Source organism: Gossypium hirsutum, chromosome A05 (genome assembly GCF_007990345.1).
Source record: "Gossypium hirsutum isolate 1008001.06 chromosome A05, Gossypium_hirsutum_v2.1, whole genome shotgun sequence".
NCBI classification, from domain to species: domain Eukaryota; kingdom Viridiplantae; phylum Streptophyta; class Magnoliopsida; order Malvales; family Malvaceae; genus Gossypium; species Gossypium hirsutum.
The window spans coordinates 106,547,756-106,563,209 of NC_053428.1; the positions used below are offsets into that span (position 1 = coordinate 106,547,756).

Sequence of the window (15,454 nt, forward strand, 5' to 3'; positions counted from 1 at the left end):
CTAGATGGTATTAAAAAAAACTTAAACAATACAACTTTAAATTTAAATACGAAGATGGTATGACCAGGGTGGTCACGCCACCGCCAGAGGCGGCACCACCCTGGTCTCTAACACAAAATAGTTAAAAAAATAGTTAAAAAAAAAGCTGACTGAAACGAAAAAAAAGGTTGTAGATACTGGTGGTGGGCCTGCCACAGGCGGCACCGATGGTGCCAGTGCTAATGGCGGCACCGCTGCTCCTACTGCCACCAGATGTGACTTTTCAGTCACGGGGGTTTTGGGGGGTTTTGGCTTCTTCTCTGTTGGGACCATATATTATGGTCCCCTAGCTCATTTGGGGAAGAAAGGAGAGAAAAGAAAGAAAGAAGAGAAGAAGAAGAAGGAGCAAGACGTGAGGGAAGGGAAGAAAAAAGAAAAAGAAAAAGAGAAGGAGAAGAAGAGGGAGGGAAGGAAAAAGAAGGAAAAATAGGGTAAAATTTTTTTAAACAAGTATTTTAGACACTACACTATTATTATTGTTGATTTGAATATGATTTAATTTAGATTTAATTTATAAATTTATTTTTTCGCGAGGTGTTATTTGATTAAAAAGAGATATTAAGGTATGTTTGTATTTATTTTATATTTTTATTCATTCATTCCTAATTTATTTTTAATTTTTATTGAAATAAAAAAGCTTATGTATGTTATGTGTAAAGAACGTTTTATTATTATTATTTTATGTAACTTATTTGTTAAGTGTGTTTCAGGGGTTTTTTACCCCAATATTATAAAAAACAATTATACACGAAAATGGGTTGTTAGTCAGATTAAATACGAAAATGGTATTTTTTTTAGGTCGTGCCTACCTGATAGACGCAACCCATTTTTTTAATATTAATTTTTTTGTTTAAAAAATTATTATTATATTATTTTTTTTCGTGTTAGTATAGAACCCGGGTATATGTAAGGGAACATACATACATGTTGCGCCTATCTGACAGGCTCAACTAGTATGTTTAAACAAACCATTAATTTTAATAATGCATACTTTATCCGGATGAAGTATGTATTAGCAGATTCACTAATATGATTATATATATAGATATTTACGCATGTATCACATTACAAAAATAAAAATTAAAATACTTATACATAATAAAACATGTATCTCATTACAATAATAGTTATTTTCCAAATAACATATTGTTTTATAATTTTATTTCTTATTTAATATTTTAATTTTATTTTAATAATGCATACTTTATCCAAATAAAGTATGTATTAGTAGATTCACTTATATGATTATATATATATAGATTTACGCATGTATCACATTACAAAAACAAAATTTTAAATACTTATATCTAATAAAACATGTATCTCATTACAATAATAGTTATTTTCCAAATAACATATTGTTTTATAATTTTATTTCTTATTTAATATTTTAATTTAATTTTAATAATGCATACTTTATCCGGTAGCAGTAGGAGCAGGTGGGGGGTGTTGGGCCTACCTATCAGGCGCGACTAGTCGCACCTACCTGACAAGCTCGACCCGTTTTAGGTATTTTTTACCCGTACAAAACCCGTATTTTTACACATATATTAATATAAATATTAAAATAATAATAATTTTTTAAACAAAAAAATTTTTAATATTAAAAAAATAGGTTGCGCCTGTCAAGTAGGCGCGACCTAAAAAAATATACTATTTTCGTAATTAATCCGGCTGGCAACCCATTTTCGTGTATAATTTTTTTTATAATATTGGGGTAAAAAACTTGTGTTTCAGGTTGATTAGATATATTTTTTATAAAATTTCTTTGGCATGTTATATTCTAATTATTTTAATTTTTTTATTTTTTGTGTGATGTGGTTTTTATACGATTTTATAAAAATAGTATAAAAAAGAAAATATGAAACAAATATATTAATGAAAAAATAAAATACGAAAAGAAATAGAATATGAAAAAAATAGAATAAAATACGAAACATAATATAAAAATAAAATACGAAAATAGTATATTTTAAAAATAAAATCCAAAAATTTTAAAAATATAAACAAAGGGACAAAATTAGGTTATTTAAAAAACACTAAAATAATACATTTGAAACATTATGTACTAAAATAAGATAAAAAATAAAATACGAAAATAGTATATTTTAAAAATTAAAATCCGAATATTTTAGAAATACAAACAAAGAGACAAAATCAAGGTTATTTTAAAAACACTAAAATAATACATTTGAAACATTATGTACTAAAATAAGATAAAAATAAAATATGAAAATAATATATTTTAAAAAATAGAATCTGAAAATTTTAAAAAAATTAGAAATACAAAAAATTTTTATTTCCCAATGAATTTAATTAAAATATTTTACTTATTAAATTAAAATATTATACAAATTTTTTTATTTCCTAATAAATTAAATTAAAATATATTAAACTACATGTCGGGTGTATTAAATATATTATATTTTAAACCAAAATATTTTACTTATTTTATATATTTTAAATTATAATAAAAACATTTGTATTTGAGTTGGATATATTTATTTTTTTAATGTAGTATAGCAAAAATATATGTTGTTGAAAACACTGTTTGCTATTTTTTTGTAATTAAAAGTAATATATAAAATTTAGTTATTCTAATAAATATTTAAAATCCATCAAACATTAAAATTAATAATTGAAATTTATTTTTGAAATTGCAGGCATCGCAATGGCTTCATTGATCAAGAATGATGTTCCTCACATATATGACACAGTTAATAAGATGGTAAAATATTGTTATTTGTTAATCACGGGTTCTATTAAAAAAATATTTACGTAATTTAAGGAAATAAATTATGTTATTATAACTATTTTCTGTAATTTAACACTGTCAGGACTCGTATCGCATATTAAGGGGTCGGGTGAATGGTTTAGGATATTCCCCAGATGCACGACTGATGCCCTACTTGGAGCTAGCTGGATTCGGGTCAGCAGCATTGACCCGAACGTTCAATTTGCGGTATGATTTAATATCTGCATTGGTCGAGCATTGGCGACCAGAGACCCACACTTTTCATTTGCCGTGTGGGGAGTGCACTGTCACTCTAGAGGATGTTGCATTGCACTTTGGGCTCCCAATCGACGGGGATGCCGTCACGGGCGTAAGTGCGATAGCTGAGCCAGCTGCACTTTGTTATAGCCTACTAGGAGTCTCGCTCGGCGATGCTAATTCTACTTTTTCGGAGTTGAAATTTACATGGCTAAAAGCCAATTTTCAGCATTTATCAGTTAATGCCACTGAAAAAGAGTTGGTGTGTGCAGCTCAAGCGTACATTATGCATATCATAAAGAGTTGGTGTGCGCAGCTCAAGCGTACATTATGCATATCATAGGGGGTGTACTGATGCCCAATTCCAACAACAACAAGGTTCATCTCCAGTATTTACCTCTATTAGCTGATTTGCGTAATGTTAACTCGTATAGTTAGGGTTTCACAGTTCTGGCTATGTTGTATCATAAGCTTTGTCGGACGATAAAACCTGATGCCATAGACATGGGTGGATGCCTTGTATTGTTGCAATCATGGGCTCTTTATTGGATGCCATTTTTGGCATCGATTAGTCACCAACCATACGTATTTCTGCTAGTTAACAGGTGATAAAATTTAACTTGTTAGCAATTGACAATTTCTTTATAATGATACTATTCTAACGATACTATATTTACTTGAAAATTGTTTTCGTAGATGGAGTATTTATCTGGGTATCGGGAGGTCGTACACTATCCCGATATATCGTTTAATGATTGAACAACATGCCGAGGAAGGGGTAAGCTATTCAAATATTCGTGACATGTAATTGCTTTGTATATCTTACTCGAATGGTGTTAAATTTTAACCATGGTATTAATCATGCAGTTTATATGGATGCCATATCGTAGACCAGAAATTGCGGCTATTATACTGTAACAGTCCGATTTAGACCCTAATCGGAACGGTGGTTTCAGGACCACGAATCCGAGTCAGAAAAATATTTAAAAATTATTTTTTGTGTTCATTATGTGTGAATTAATATCTTTGAAATTTTTGTGATTTAATTTTATTGTTTGAGTGTCCGATTAAATAAAAAGACTTAATCGCGTAAAAGGAAAAGCTGGTGGTTAAATGTGAAAGTGATAAATTGTTGTTGTCTTTATAAGTAGAGGCATTTATAATGCAATTAGACCAAATTTATGAGTAGTGGACGGTGATGGCTTTAGATTATAATGATTTTATATTAAAATTAAAAGGTTAAATTTTTTTAATGGAATAATATGTTATAATATAATAAAACATAAAAAGAAAACATGCATGTATTCATTTTTATTTGACCGAAGCTAGTAAAAGAAAAGCAAAAGAGAAAGCACATGATATTTGGCCATTGTTGATCCAAATTCAAGGTTAGTTTGGTTTCGGTTTTTGATAATTTTTACGTTTTTGAGATCGTTGCTTCGAGTACTATTCGACCTATGCTTATTTTTTTTATTTTGATGAATATTTTGAGTTATTCCATTGATAAGAGCTTGTGATTTTTGTTGTTTGATGATGAAATATGAAAAATATGTTTTAGATTAACATGTTTTGTATTGGAGTTTTTGATGATTTTGAGTTAATAGGACTGAATTGAAAAAATAATAAATTGAAGGGCTAAAATTAAAAATAAATAAAATATATGGACTAGTATGAGTATGTTGAAAATTCGGCCCAACTATGTTGTTGTGAGATTTGGTGTATTTTGTGTTTTGTGCAATTAGGACTAAATAGTAAAAATATGAAATATCAGGGGTAAAATAGTAATTTTTCTATTTATGTGTTTTTGGATTAAATTGAGTGAAATTGTGTTTAAATGAGGTTAATTTGAAATTATATAGATCAAGAACAAAGGAAATGAGACTTGGATCGGGGAAAAATAAAAATAGTTGAATAGTTGATTTGTAACGTCCGTCGATATCCAAGGTAAGTCTTTAAGTAATTAAGCATGGTTTATTTTGAACATAGAATGATTTAATATGATGATTCGAATTTTATAATGTATTAGTTTGATAGCTGAATGAGATATGTCAATGAATTAATGTGATTAAGTTGTATTTGAATGATATCAAAGCTTTAGAAAATGTGTATGTGTTGCATGGAATATTATACGATTCGATATATGTGAAATGTTGTGGAATGATTATATGTTTGTGATGTTCGGGCTTTGAGCCTAGCAAGCCTTGTGCTGGTGACTTTGTTCGGGCTTCGTGCCTAGCAGGCTTACTGCCGGTGAATGAATTTCAGACCTTGGGTCTAGCAGGCCTTGTGCCGGTGTTGAATCAGGCTTATGCCTAGCAGGTTTTATACCGGTGAATTGTTCTCAAGTTTATGATTAGAGAGTTTAAGATATTGTGGATATTGAACAATTAAAATTAAGCTGTAAAACATTGTATATGTTCGGCCAAACAGGTAAGTACAAGTAAGCGTATATGAAACTTGAGTATTCGATTACATGTGAATTTATTTTGAACACGTGTATTTGGTTACATGTGAGTTTATATTGAACTTATATTTATATACGTTCGATACATGTGAGGTTATATTGAATTCGTATATTCGGTCATATGTGTTGATTTATTGAGTTGGAATATTGGATTATTGTGATAATATATCTTGAACTTATATATATTCGGCCTTATGAGATAATATAATGTATCTTTCGAATTTGGATATATAGGTAAGTATTTATGTGGTATTATATTTGATCTTGAATATTCGGCCAAGGTAAATTATTTGAGTAAACTATATCTTTGATGGTACATTTCGGCTTGTATAAAATGTTTTGATCATTCATTTAAGCTATTTAAATTACTTAAAGCTTACTAAGCTAAGTTAGCTTACTTCGTATGTTTTGTTATTCTATTTTATAGATTTTGGTTGTAAGTTACGAGTTTAGGGATCGTGATTGAAGTCATCCTCACTATCGTCAACTTTCGGTACTTTTAAAAGTTTATTTTTAAACTTTTGGCATGTATAAGCTAATACGTATTTTGTTCGACCTTGAATATGTATAACTTTAGCCATACGAAAATGGCTTAATTTCCATGATAGATTCGTTCATACTTGGATATGGTTTGAGCTTACTTTTAGTTGATGTGTTATAAATTATAAGTGAATGAAGTATGTGATATATATGGTATGTTTGATAATGGTTCGTTGATGTTAGTAAATTTGAAAGTGGATTGATGAAATGATTATCTCATATATATATATAAATTTTATGATATAATTATTTGTTTCGGTTTAGGTTTTTGGTTTGGTAAAATATATTTGGATAATGAGTTTAGAAAATGTAACTTCTAAGATGTTTATACATGTTTTCATGTGCGAATGTATATTTGTTTGTGATGAATTAAAATTGAAAAGAAAATGATGATAGGTGGAATTGGCTATGGTTGGTCACTCGGTTTTGATATGTATAAATATAAATAAAGTATGTTTAATATTTAGTTAGCCATGCGTTTAATATATCTATGAGTATGACTTGTATGAATATCTAAATGTTTGGAATTTTTGTTTTTTTTGTTCAGTAATGCCTCGTAATCCTAGTCCGGCGACGGATACGGGTTAGGGGTGTTATATATACCCTCGTCTGCCTACGTTGATTCTCAATTGTGGTGTACTAATGCACCAATTATCAGTTTTAATGTAGTCAAGTGGTACCACGGGGATTGAGTACTACGATAGTTTGGTTGCATCCAGTATATCCCGGATCCGCCAATGCAGGTGAGAGAGGTTCACGACATCAACAAAAGAGGGAAACATGGACAGCATTGGGGGGTTACGTACCGAAGATTTGTTGCAGTGTGGGAGAATCGGATGGCTCGAAGACCTCAGATGGATATTTCTTCCGATTTGCGACCATCGTTAGAGTACATACAATGGTACTCTAGTATGGGGAAGCCATATTTACTTGGCGGGTAGTCTACTATAATCCCACCGCACATGCAGCGATCTGAGGCATACGAGCCAGTGGTCGATATAGAGCCCGATCCAAATCCAGATCCTGAGCTTGACCCAGAGCCAGAGGCCGAGTCTGAGCAATCGTATTCACATTCGGCTAATACTTCTTATCATCCGGATTTCCAGAGTAATGACTATTTACCGGGCTCGTCATCACATTCACATTCAGTCGATACTTCTTATCATCCGAATTTGCCGAGCAATGACTATTTCCCGGGCTCGTCAGGGGGCGGATACCATTATGGGTTTGATATCTTTGGGTCGTACCCACCGCAGCACAACACTTCTCCCGGCCCATATCCACTGTATTATAGCACTACCCCCAACCCCTATCCGTTGCAGTACTTCACTCCTATTGGGTTGTATCCACCGCAGCATGGCATTCCTCCCGGCTCAAGTTCGTCTATGCCATTCGAGCCATATGATTTTTCTTCTATGTATCAGACACCCTCACCTGCGACTGAAGAGGATGTTGGTTGTCTCAATCACCCACAACGTGAACGTCGACCTCTGCAGAAATATACCCCTAGGACTACACCATCGAACCATCAATTTTAGGGGTCTCTTGGGGTTTTGATATTAAAAAGTTTGTATTTTTTTAATATATTTAATTAGATTAATTGGAACTTTGAAAATTAGAACAATATTTAACCATAACGTAAATTAGATTAATTTGGACATTTTTTAACATTAAAACACTAAAACTTGTAACAAATTTAGTATACTAATATAAATTAAATACATTACAACATTAATCTAATTGGAACAAACTTTGCAATATAATTTTTTTATATAAATTAAATACATTACAACATTAATCAAATTGGAACAAACTTTGCAATATAATTTTTTTTATATAAATTAAATACATTACAACATAAGCTCAATTTCTACCGGATCGTGATGATTGTCCAACATGATAGTTTTGTTGCGGGCATTTGTTTCGGGAATGACCAGCTAACCTATATAATCCACAACGCTTACCATCAAATTTCTCCCTAATGTCCATTTCATTGTAGATTCTAGATGATTGCGGACGACCTCTCTGATTCCTACGTAGCCCTCTGTCTGGGACAAGCTCGAAAGTCGTCAGAGGTACCTCCCACGTAGATAGGTCAGGTAGGACGGGGAACTCATTTTCCCAGACACATAACGTGCGCTCAAGTGTGTATACATCATCGATAAATTGTTCAACATTAAGGTTCATTTTAGCACATGCTGCCATGACATGCGCACATGGATAATGAAGTATTTGGAATCTCTTGCAATCGCACCGTCTGTTCCAGAGATCAACTCCATAGGACCTAGGTGGTATGCCAGGTCGACGACTAATGGTCTCCGCAACACGAAACGTTTCAAGGTGTCGTGAATATATTTCTACATTCATCGACCTCGCCATCCGACGGTTTACAACCATTGCATCTCTAACATCTTCGACAAACACGTGTTCTGTCTCCATTTGGTTGACTTATTGTTGACCCATTCTTGGCATCAAAGTAGCCAACCTGTAGAATGTAGCCGAGAAGACAGATGAAATCGGAAGATGTCGTGTTTTCAACAACATAGCGTTGACCCCCTCCACTAAGTTTGTGGTCATCTGACCATAACGAAAGCCCTTGTCAAAACTTTGAGCCCATTGCCACAGCTTCATAGTACCCAACCACTGTCAGAAAGATGTATTTGTTTGACCCTCCATGTCACTCTCAAGTTGAATCATTCTTTGGCGAAAAATGTGTGGCTCTAGCTCATGCGCTGTATATGTATAAAGAAAAGATAAGTTACAATATTGCCCTAAAACATTAAAACTTATATTGAAAATATAAGGTAATCATTTACCCATTTTCAAAACTTGTCTCTTCTAGTCTGCATTCTTATAATCTCGATGGAAGTTAGCCACGATATGTCAAACGCAGTAAATGGATCTCCATGGTATACTGGAACGTCTAATGGCAGCAATTAATCATTTCTCTCTATCAGAGATGATGCAAATATTATCGTTGCTAATAACATACCTTCGCAGGTTGGTAAGGAATAATTCTCACGATTTTATGTTCTCCTTATCTACGATGGCAAATGCTATCGGGAGCACGTTCCTGTTGCCATCTTAAGCAACTGCAAGAAGTAAGATCTGTGTATATTTTCCATATAGTCAGGTCCATCCAATTGCACAAATGGCTTGCAGTGGGGAAATGCGCGTACACATAGATCAAAAGTCTAGAACATCCGATGAAAATTTGTTTCCCGACTGTAATTGGTCATCCAAGGTCGTAATAAGGTCGTGTCTGTAACTCAATTACAGTCTCCGGTATGTATTCTCGCGTAGCGGCTATCCATCCCTGTAGCTCGTTATACAACGAATCGAAATCCCAATACAATTGCTCCATTTCCATCTGTTTAGCTATCAACGCCTTTCGATATGATATTTAATACTGAAATCGTGTCTGCATTTCGGCTATCAGTACCAAAACTTTAATTTTCGGCATGTCCTTCACCATTGGCATGATACACATACAGATAGTTTTGGAATCAAGTTTTTCATGATCTTCTGACATATGTGTTGATGTGTATGTGTGAGGCCCAACAAATTTGCATATCTCCCACATCTGCGAATTTTGAATAAATGCAGCTCGTACCTGCCAATTGTAGCCTTCCGCCGACTTCCAACATTCCCTAATATATAATGTCGATTTAGACACTGCAACTTTGTAATCCACTGATATATTCATGCTATACCGCTTAATAGCAAAAACACACTCTTCTTTACTTGCGAATCTCTAGCCTACGAACAACTCCTTAGGTTCTGAACTTACGGCCAGCCGGTGAGCAGGAAGTATTTCAGGGTACTCTGGGAACTCAACTGCATGCGCCGCGTTGGGGTCTATGAGCGACATGTGTGGCCTAGGATTATTGTGTATCACAATGCGTCGCATCTGGTTCCTGACCGATAACGCGTTAATGCTTCCATCGTCATTCATGTCTTCATCGTCAATATCATCGGGGACATCGTCCACATCGGGATCAGTATCACTATCGACCTCTTGATCACAAGGATCACTACTATCGAATCCATTATCACCAACCACATCAATATCGGGTGTAACATTAAGATCGATATCACTCTCATGTATAGTCGATTCACTATCAACGTATGATATTGGAGCCACCATGCACGGTTCTTGAGCTCCATGTTCTTCATCATATGCATTGAGATCATCATTTTGCTCCATACCGGCTAACTCAGCAAATAAATGAATCGGTGCATTTTTGTTACTCCCATTCCCACAGTAAAGAGCGATCATTGTCTCCACGTCTTCGTCGTCTACAAGTTTCATTTCGGTGAATTTAATGGGATCTGTCGAAATAGGAAACTTGTAAAAAAGTTTCGAGATCCTTCTCCCACAACGTCTAACAATTTTTGCGTTAATTCTTCCCTTCATATCATCCAACGAGACATTTCTATTAAATCTCATTGGTATTTGTTTCCGACATTCAAATATGCATCCAATGGTTGATGTCAAGATGATTCCATCGAAATAAACGCATACGAAAAACTGATTATCCATCTTCAATACTCAATCTGTTAAAAAATAAACAAAATTTCTCAAAACAATTTCAAACAACAAATAATTTACTTAAATAAAAAATTAATTAATCAATATGTAATTTTAAATATATTAAAATAAAACATAACATTCACAATAAACACATAATTAATCTAAATACAAAACTTACTAAAAAATCACAATAAACAAAATAACTTTTAAAACAAAACATAAAAATAACACTAAACAAACTACATTAATGCTAACGAAATATTTTTTTTCTTATCATAATTTGTTCTATTTAAAAACGAAAAAAAGAGAAAGATACCTTCTATTTTTTCTCTTCTTTCTCCCTCTCTTCTCTTCTGTAATCTTTTTTTTACTGAAATTTTTTTCCTTCTTTCTTGTTTTCTTCTCTTCTCCCTCCCTCTCTTCTTCTGCAAGATTTTTTTCACTGATGTGTGCTTCGTTTTAACACTAAGGGGTTTAAATAGGGAATTGGGGTGTCGGTGCCGCCTCTGCCATGTCATCAACTGGTGCCGCCTATGGCAGAGGCAAGACCAGTGCCGCCTCTGACAAAGGCAAGAACAGTATTTTATTTTTTTCCAATTTTTTTTCAGATTCATTTTTTTTACTTTTTTCAACTATTTTCAACTGTTTGTGTCAGGTGGTAGGGTGGTCACGCCTCTGCAATAGGCGGCACCACCCTGCGCATACCATTTTTGTCAATAACTTGACTTTAGTACCATTTTAGTATTTTTTTTATTATTTTATATTATATAAGTAAAAAACCCGTCAAATACATAAACATCAGAATTAATCCTTCGATTAAAGTTTTGGTCAAGTTGTCGCTCAATTGGAACAAAAGACTTTAATTATAATTCTTTGATTAATTAATTCTGGCGCTCAATTTTCTTTTCAGGAATTTAAAACCATTTCTTGTGTGAATTATTATCTGCTAAATTAATGGTAGATTTTTTACTTTCACAAATAAGATCACGAATTCCTCCGATGTTTTATTTATTTATTAATGGTAAATTTTATTTAAAGTTATTAAACTATTAATAAGTTTACGTTTCGGTAATTTAACTTAAAAAAATTATAAAATGATTATTGAATAATTTGAAAGTTTTCATTTAAGTCATTGGGTTGTTAAAATTATTGTTATATGTTTTTCAATTGAAAGCTCCCACTTCCATTCTCTTTTACAGTTTAATTTCTTTTCACGAAACAACTTTAAATTTCACGAATCTACAAACAAAAATTCAAACAACGTGATTCTCTGATATTTGATATTGACAATCAAATCGATTTGATCTAAGATATTATGTTCTTCTACTTAGTGATAGATACTGATCTGCCGTACTGATAGTCAAATTGTCACATGAAACTCGTTAGTCAAACTTAAAAAAGAAAAAAAAATTAACAACTCAATGACTTAAATAAAAATTTTCAAATAATTCAATGATCATTGTTTTAATTTTTTCAAGTTGAGTGACTAAAATGTAAATTTACTAATAATTTAGTCAACTTTCTTATTAAAACGCGTAATGATTTAATTTAGTTGACCCAAATGTTGTTTGTAATTAAAAAAGAAAAAACCATTTGTCTTTTTTAGGAAGCTTTCATGAAATAGAAAGAAACGTGAGACATTTGGCCTTTCACTTCACTTGGCAAGTCCACGTACACACTTTTCAATACCGACGTTGGAATTTTCCATGAAAGAAGAAAAAAATGAATATGGGATCCTTATTTCCCTGCGCGACTAGTGTTATCCATTTGCAAGGGAGGGAGACCCAGCTAGAACAGGAGTAGCATGCGCGTCGATGGACCACAACCAAGAGCGACTGTTCTCATTTGGTAAAACAGTGGAGTTCGATGACATACAACAAGGGACATTATTTGTAGTCCGGGAAGCATTATTTCATGCAAAAAGGAGTGGCCTCACGGTGGGAATTTTCAAAGATAATGTTAATATTTTGGCTCAAATAGTAGACGGTAAGGGAAAAAGGAAAAAACATTTACATTTGGAAACTTAATGACATTTATAGAGGATATCAAGAGATTTGGGAATGTCAGATTAATCGACAAAGAAATGAGATCAATGCGGGGTTGGATTTCATTCTATTACTTTTTACTTTTTAACATTTTGCATTGTTTATTATTAAAATTCAATTTACAAAATAATTGTTATCTATTTTGTGTTTATGTCTAGCTTTATAATATATTTTTCATAATTTATTATAATGATATGGAGATTTTAATAAATTTATATAAGTTAAAATGTGATATAATCTTTTATACTCTTAGTACATTTTGAATTCAATCATTTTACTTTTTATTTTAAGGAATTTAGTCCTCGATTTTTCAATTTAAAAATACAAGTCTAATTGTTAACATTGCTAATTTATTTTATTAAATTTAGGTTTATTATAACATCATTGTTTTAGTTACATGGCTATCAAGTGAGTATTTTTCTTATTTCAAAATGTCACACCAAAAACTTTAACAATGTTAACAATTGGACCTGATTTGAAATCTAGAATGTAGATACACGAAATTCCTAGAAATAACAATACATGAACTAAATTTCAAATTTACAAAGTCTGGGGTATGCCTCATACTTTTGGTCGAATAGACGATGATGTCACGCTGAGAAGCTTCCCAATGTTACGATGTCGTGATGACATGAATGGGGACATTGCGATGTGGCGATGTGTTCCCCGTATAAATCAGATTTCTTTTCCTAGTTAAACTCTACTATCTTTTCTTAGTTAAACTCTAATTACTTTAGGGATATTTTAGTATGATTAGACCTCTAATCTTAGCCTATTTAAATCGATCTTGTATTCCTGTTTTGGGATACCAATTAAAAAGACAATTAAAAATGTAGTACTACATAACTTTTCTTTTGGGGGCGACAAGATGTAGTTACAGATGAGTATTGGTAAGAGTTTTTGTGGTAACTATGGAGAGAATCTTGTACCCCTTTTTAAGAAAGCTCTGTGAGAGTTGGGGGTTTGTTTTTGAGTTTACTCTAAGAGAGTTAGGGTTTTTTTTTCAAGATTTAGGTTTGCACGTTTAGTACATTTAGGTTTATTTTTTTCATATTATACTCTCGTTTGTTTACTAATTTAATGAAAAGTCGATACCTCTTGTGCCATGGTTTTTCCCTTTTTGATAGTTAAAATATTTGTATTCGTTCTTCACCACTTTTACAATCTCGTTGTTTACATGGGTCGATCCCCAACAAACTGGTATCAGAGCTTGATTCAGATTTTGCAACCAACCCATTCAGGAATGATGACAACGAATTTTAATATCAAGAAGTTTGATGGAATCACAAATTTCAAATTGTAAAGCACACATTTGTTCGTATATCACTAACTTTGGTTGCATTATACAACCTTGATTTGAAGATTAAGAGTCTTTCGATTTCCAAATTTGAGAACGGTTTGAGCTTTGTTGACATTCTGCAAAGATTGAGTTTGGCTCGTGACGGGGTCTGGAGAAGAATGTATGGTAAATACGCGTCAAGGTGGAGATTTGTGGGATACGCCTTATATTTTTAGCTAGACAAATAGCAACGTCACGACAAGAAGCTTCTCGACGTTGTGACAATGGACAATGTCATGACGATGCAAATGGGTACGTTGTAACGTGATGACGTTTTCCCCACATAAATCAGGTTTCTTCTCACAGTTAAATTCTGCTATATTTTCCCAATTAAACTCTAATTAATCTAGAGATATTTTAATATGATTAGACCTCTAATCTTAGCATATTTTAATGGGACTTGCATCCTTTTTTTTGGAAGACCAAGTAAAAAGGCAATTAAAGGCTTTTCTTTTGGGGGTGTCAATATGTAGCCACAATTGAGTTTGGTGACAGTTTTCATGGTAAATATGGAGAGAATTCTCTAACCCTTATTGAGAAAACTCTATGAGAGTTAGGTTTTGTTTTCGGGTTTGCTCTATTAGAGTTAGGGCTTTGTTTTCTAGGTTTGGATTTGTAGATTTAGTACAATTAGATTTATTTTCTCTATATTGTACTCTCATTTGTTTACTCATTTAGTGAAAAGTCAATAATTATTTTTTTCGGGGTTTTTTCTTCTTTGACTATTTTTCAAGTAAAATATTTGTGTTCGTTCTTCTCCATGTTTACTCTCTCGTTATTTAGACGAGTCAATCCCTAACAAACTAGTAAAAGAGCTTGGTTCAGATTTTGCAATCATCTTGTTCAAGGATGGCGACAACAAATTTCGATATTGAGAAGTTCAATGGAATCATAGATTTTGGATTGTAGCAATTTTATATAAAGTAGGGTGACAATCAAGTGGAGGGAGTTGATTTGCTCGATGTTTTCTTTCCTGATGTGAAGCACACATCCGTTCATGTATCACTAGCCCTGGTTGCATTATACAACCCTGAATTGAGTATTTAGAGTATTTCAGTTTCCAAGTTGAGAATGTTTTGGGCTTAATTGACATTCTGCAAAGATCGAGTTATATGTAACCACGTAATGTTTTAATAAAAATGTTAACAATATTAATTATTTGAACTAGTTAGTAGCATTATAAAAATATAAAGACTAATTATATTAGAAATTAAAAAATAAAAATGAAAATTAAATTTTAAATTTAAAACTAAGAATTTAATTATTATTATTTAAATATAAAAATAAGAAAAAGCACTTGTAAACAAAAAGGGAGGTGGACATTCCTCATGGTCCCCATGCATGCTGCCGTGTTCATTACCTTCAATGCCGTGAGTCTCTTATGGTTTTGGGCGCAAAGTCATTTATTTTCTTCGATTCGAAAGCGATAGATGGACCCTACATATTTAAATAATAATAATCATTATATTAGATATTAGTAGATGAAAAAATAATGAGTGAA

General features: G+C 32.5%; 2 protein-coding genes across 2 annotated transcripts; one reads left to right on the forward strand and one right to left on the reverse strand.

Annotated features, from left to right (window-relative positions):
* Positions 1 to 6,997: 6,997 nt before the first annotated feature.
* Positions 6,998 to 7,573, forward strand: LOC107960915 (leucine-rich repeat extensin-like protein 1). Its single transcript, XM_016897168.1, has one exon. The coding sequence runs from the start codon at positions 6,998 to 7,000 to the stop codon at positions 7,571 to 7,573; it is 576 nt and encodes a 191-aa protein (XP_016752657.1).
* Positions 7,574 to 7,898: 325 nt separating this feature from the next.
* Positions 7,899 to 8,474, reverse strand: LOC107960914 (uncharacterized). The gene has a single exon (XM_016897167.1). The coding sequence runs from the start codon at positions 8,472 to 8,474 to the stop codon at positions 7,899 to 7,901; it is 576 nt and encodes a 191-aa protein (XP_016752656.1).
* Between the last annotated feature and the right edge of the window lie 6,980 nt (positions 8,475 to 15,454).

Coding starts and splice junctions, on each gene's coding strand:
- LOC107960914 (XM_016897167.1), bottom strand. CDS start 8,474: ATGGAGACAGAACACGTGTTTGTCGAAGATGTTAGAGATGCAATGGTT.
- LOC107960915 (XM_016897168.1), top strand. CDS start 6,998: ATGCAGCGATCTGAGGCATACGAGCCAGTGGTCGATATAGAGCCCGAT.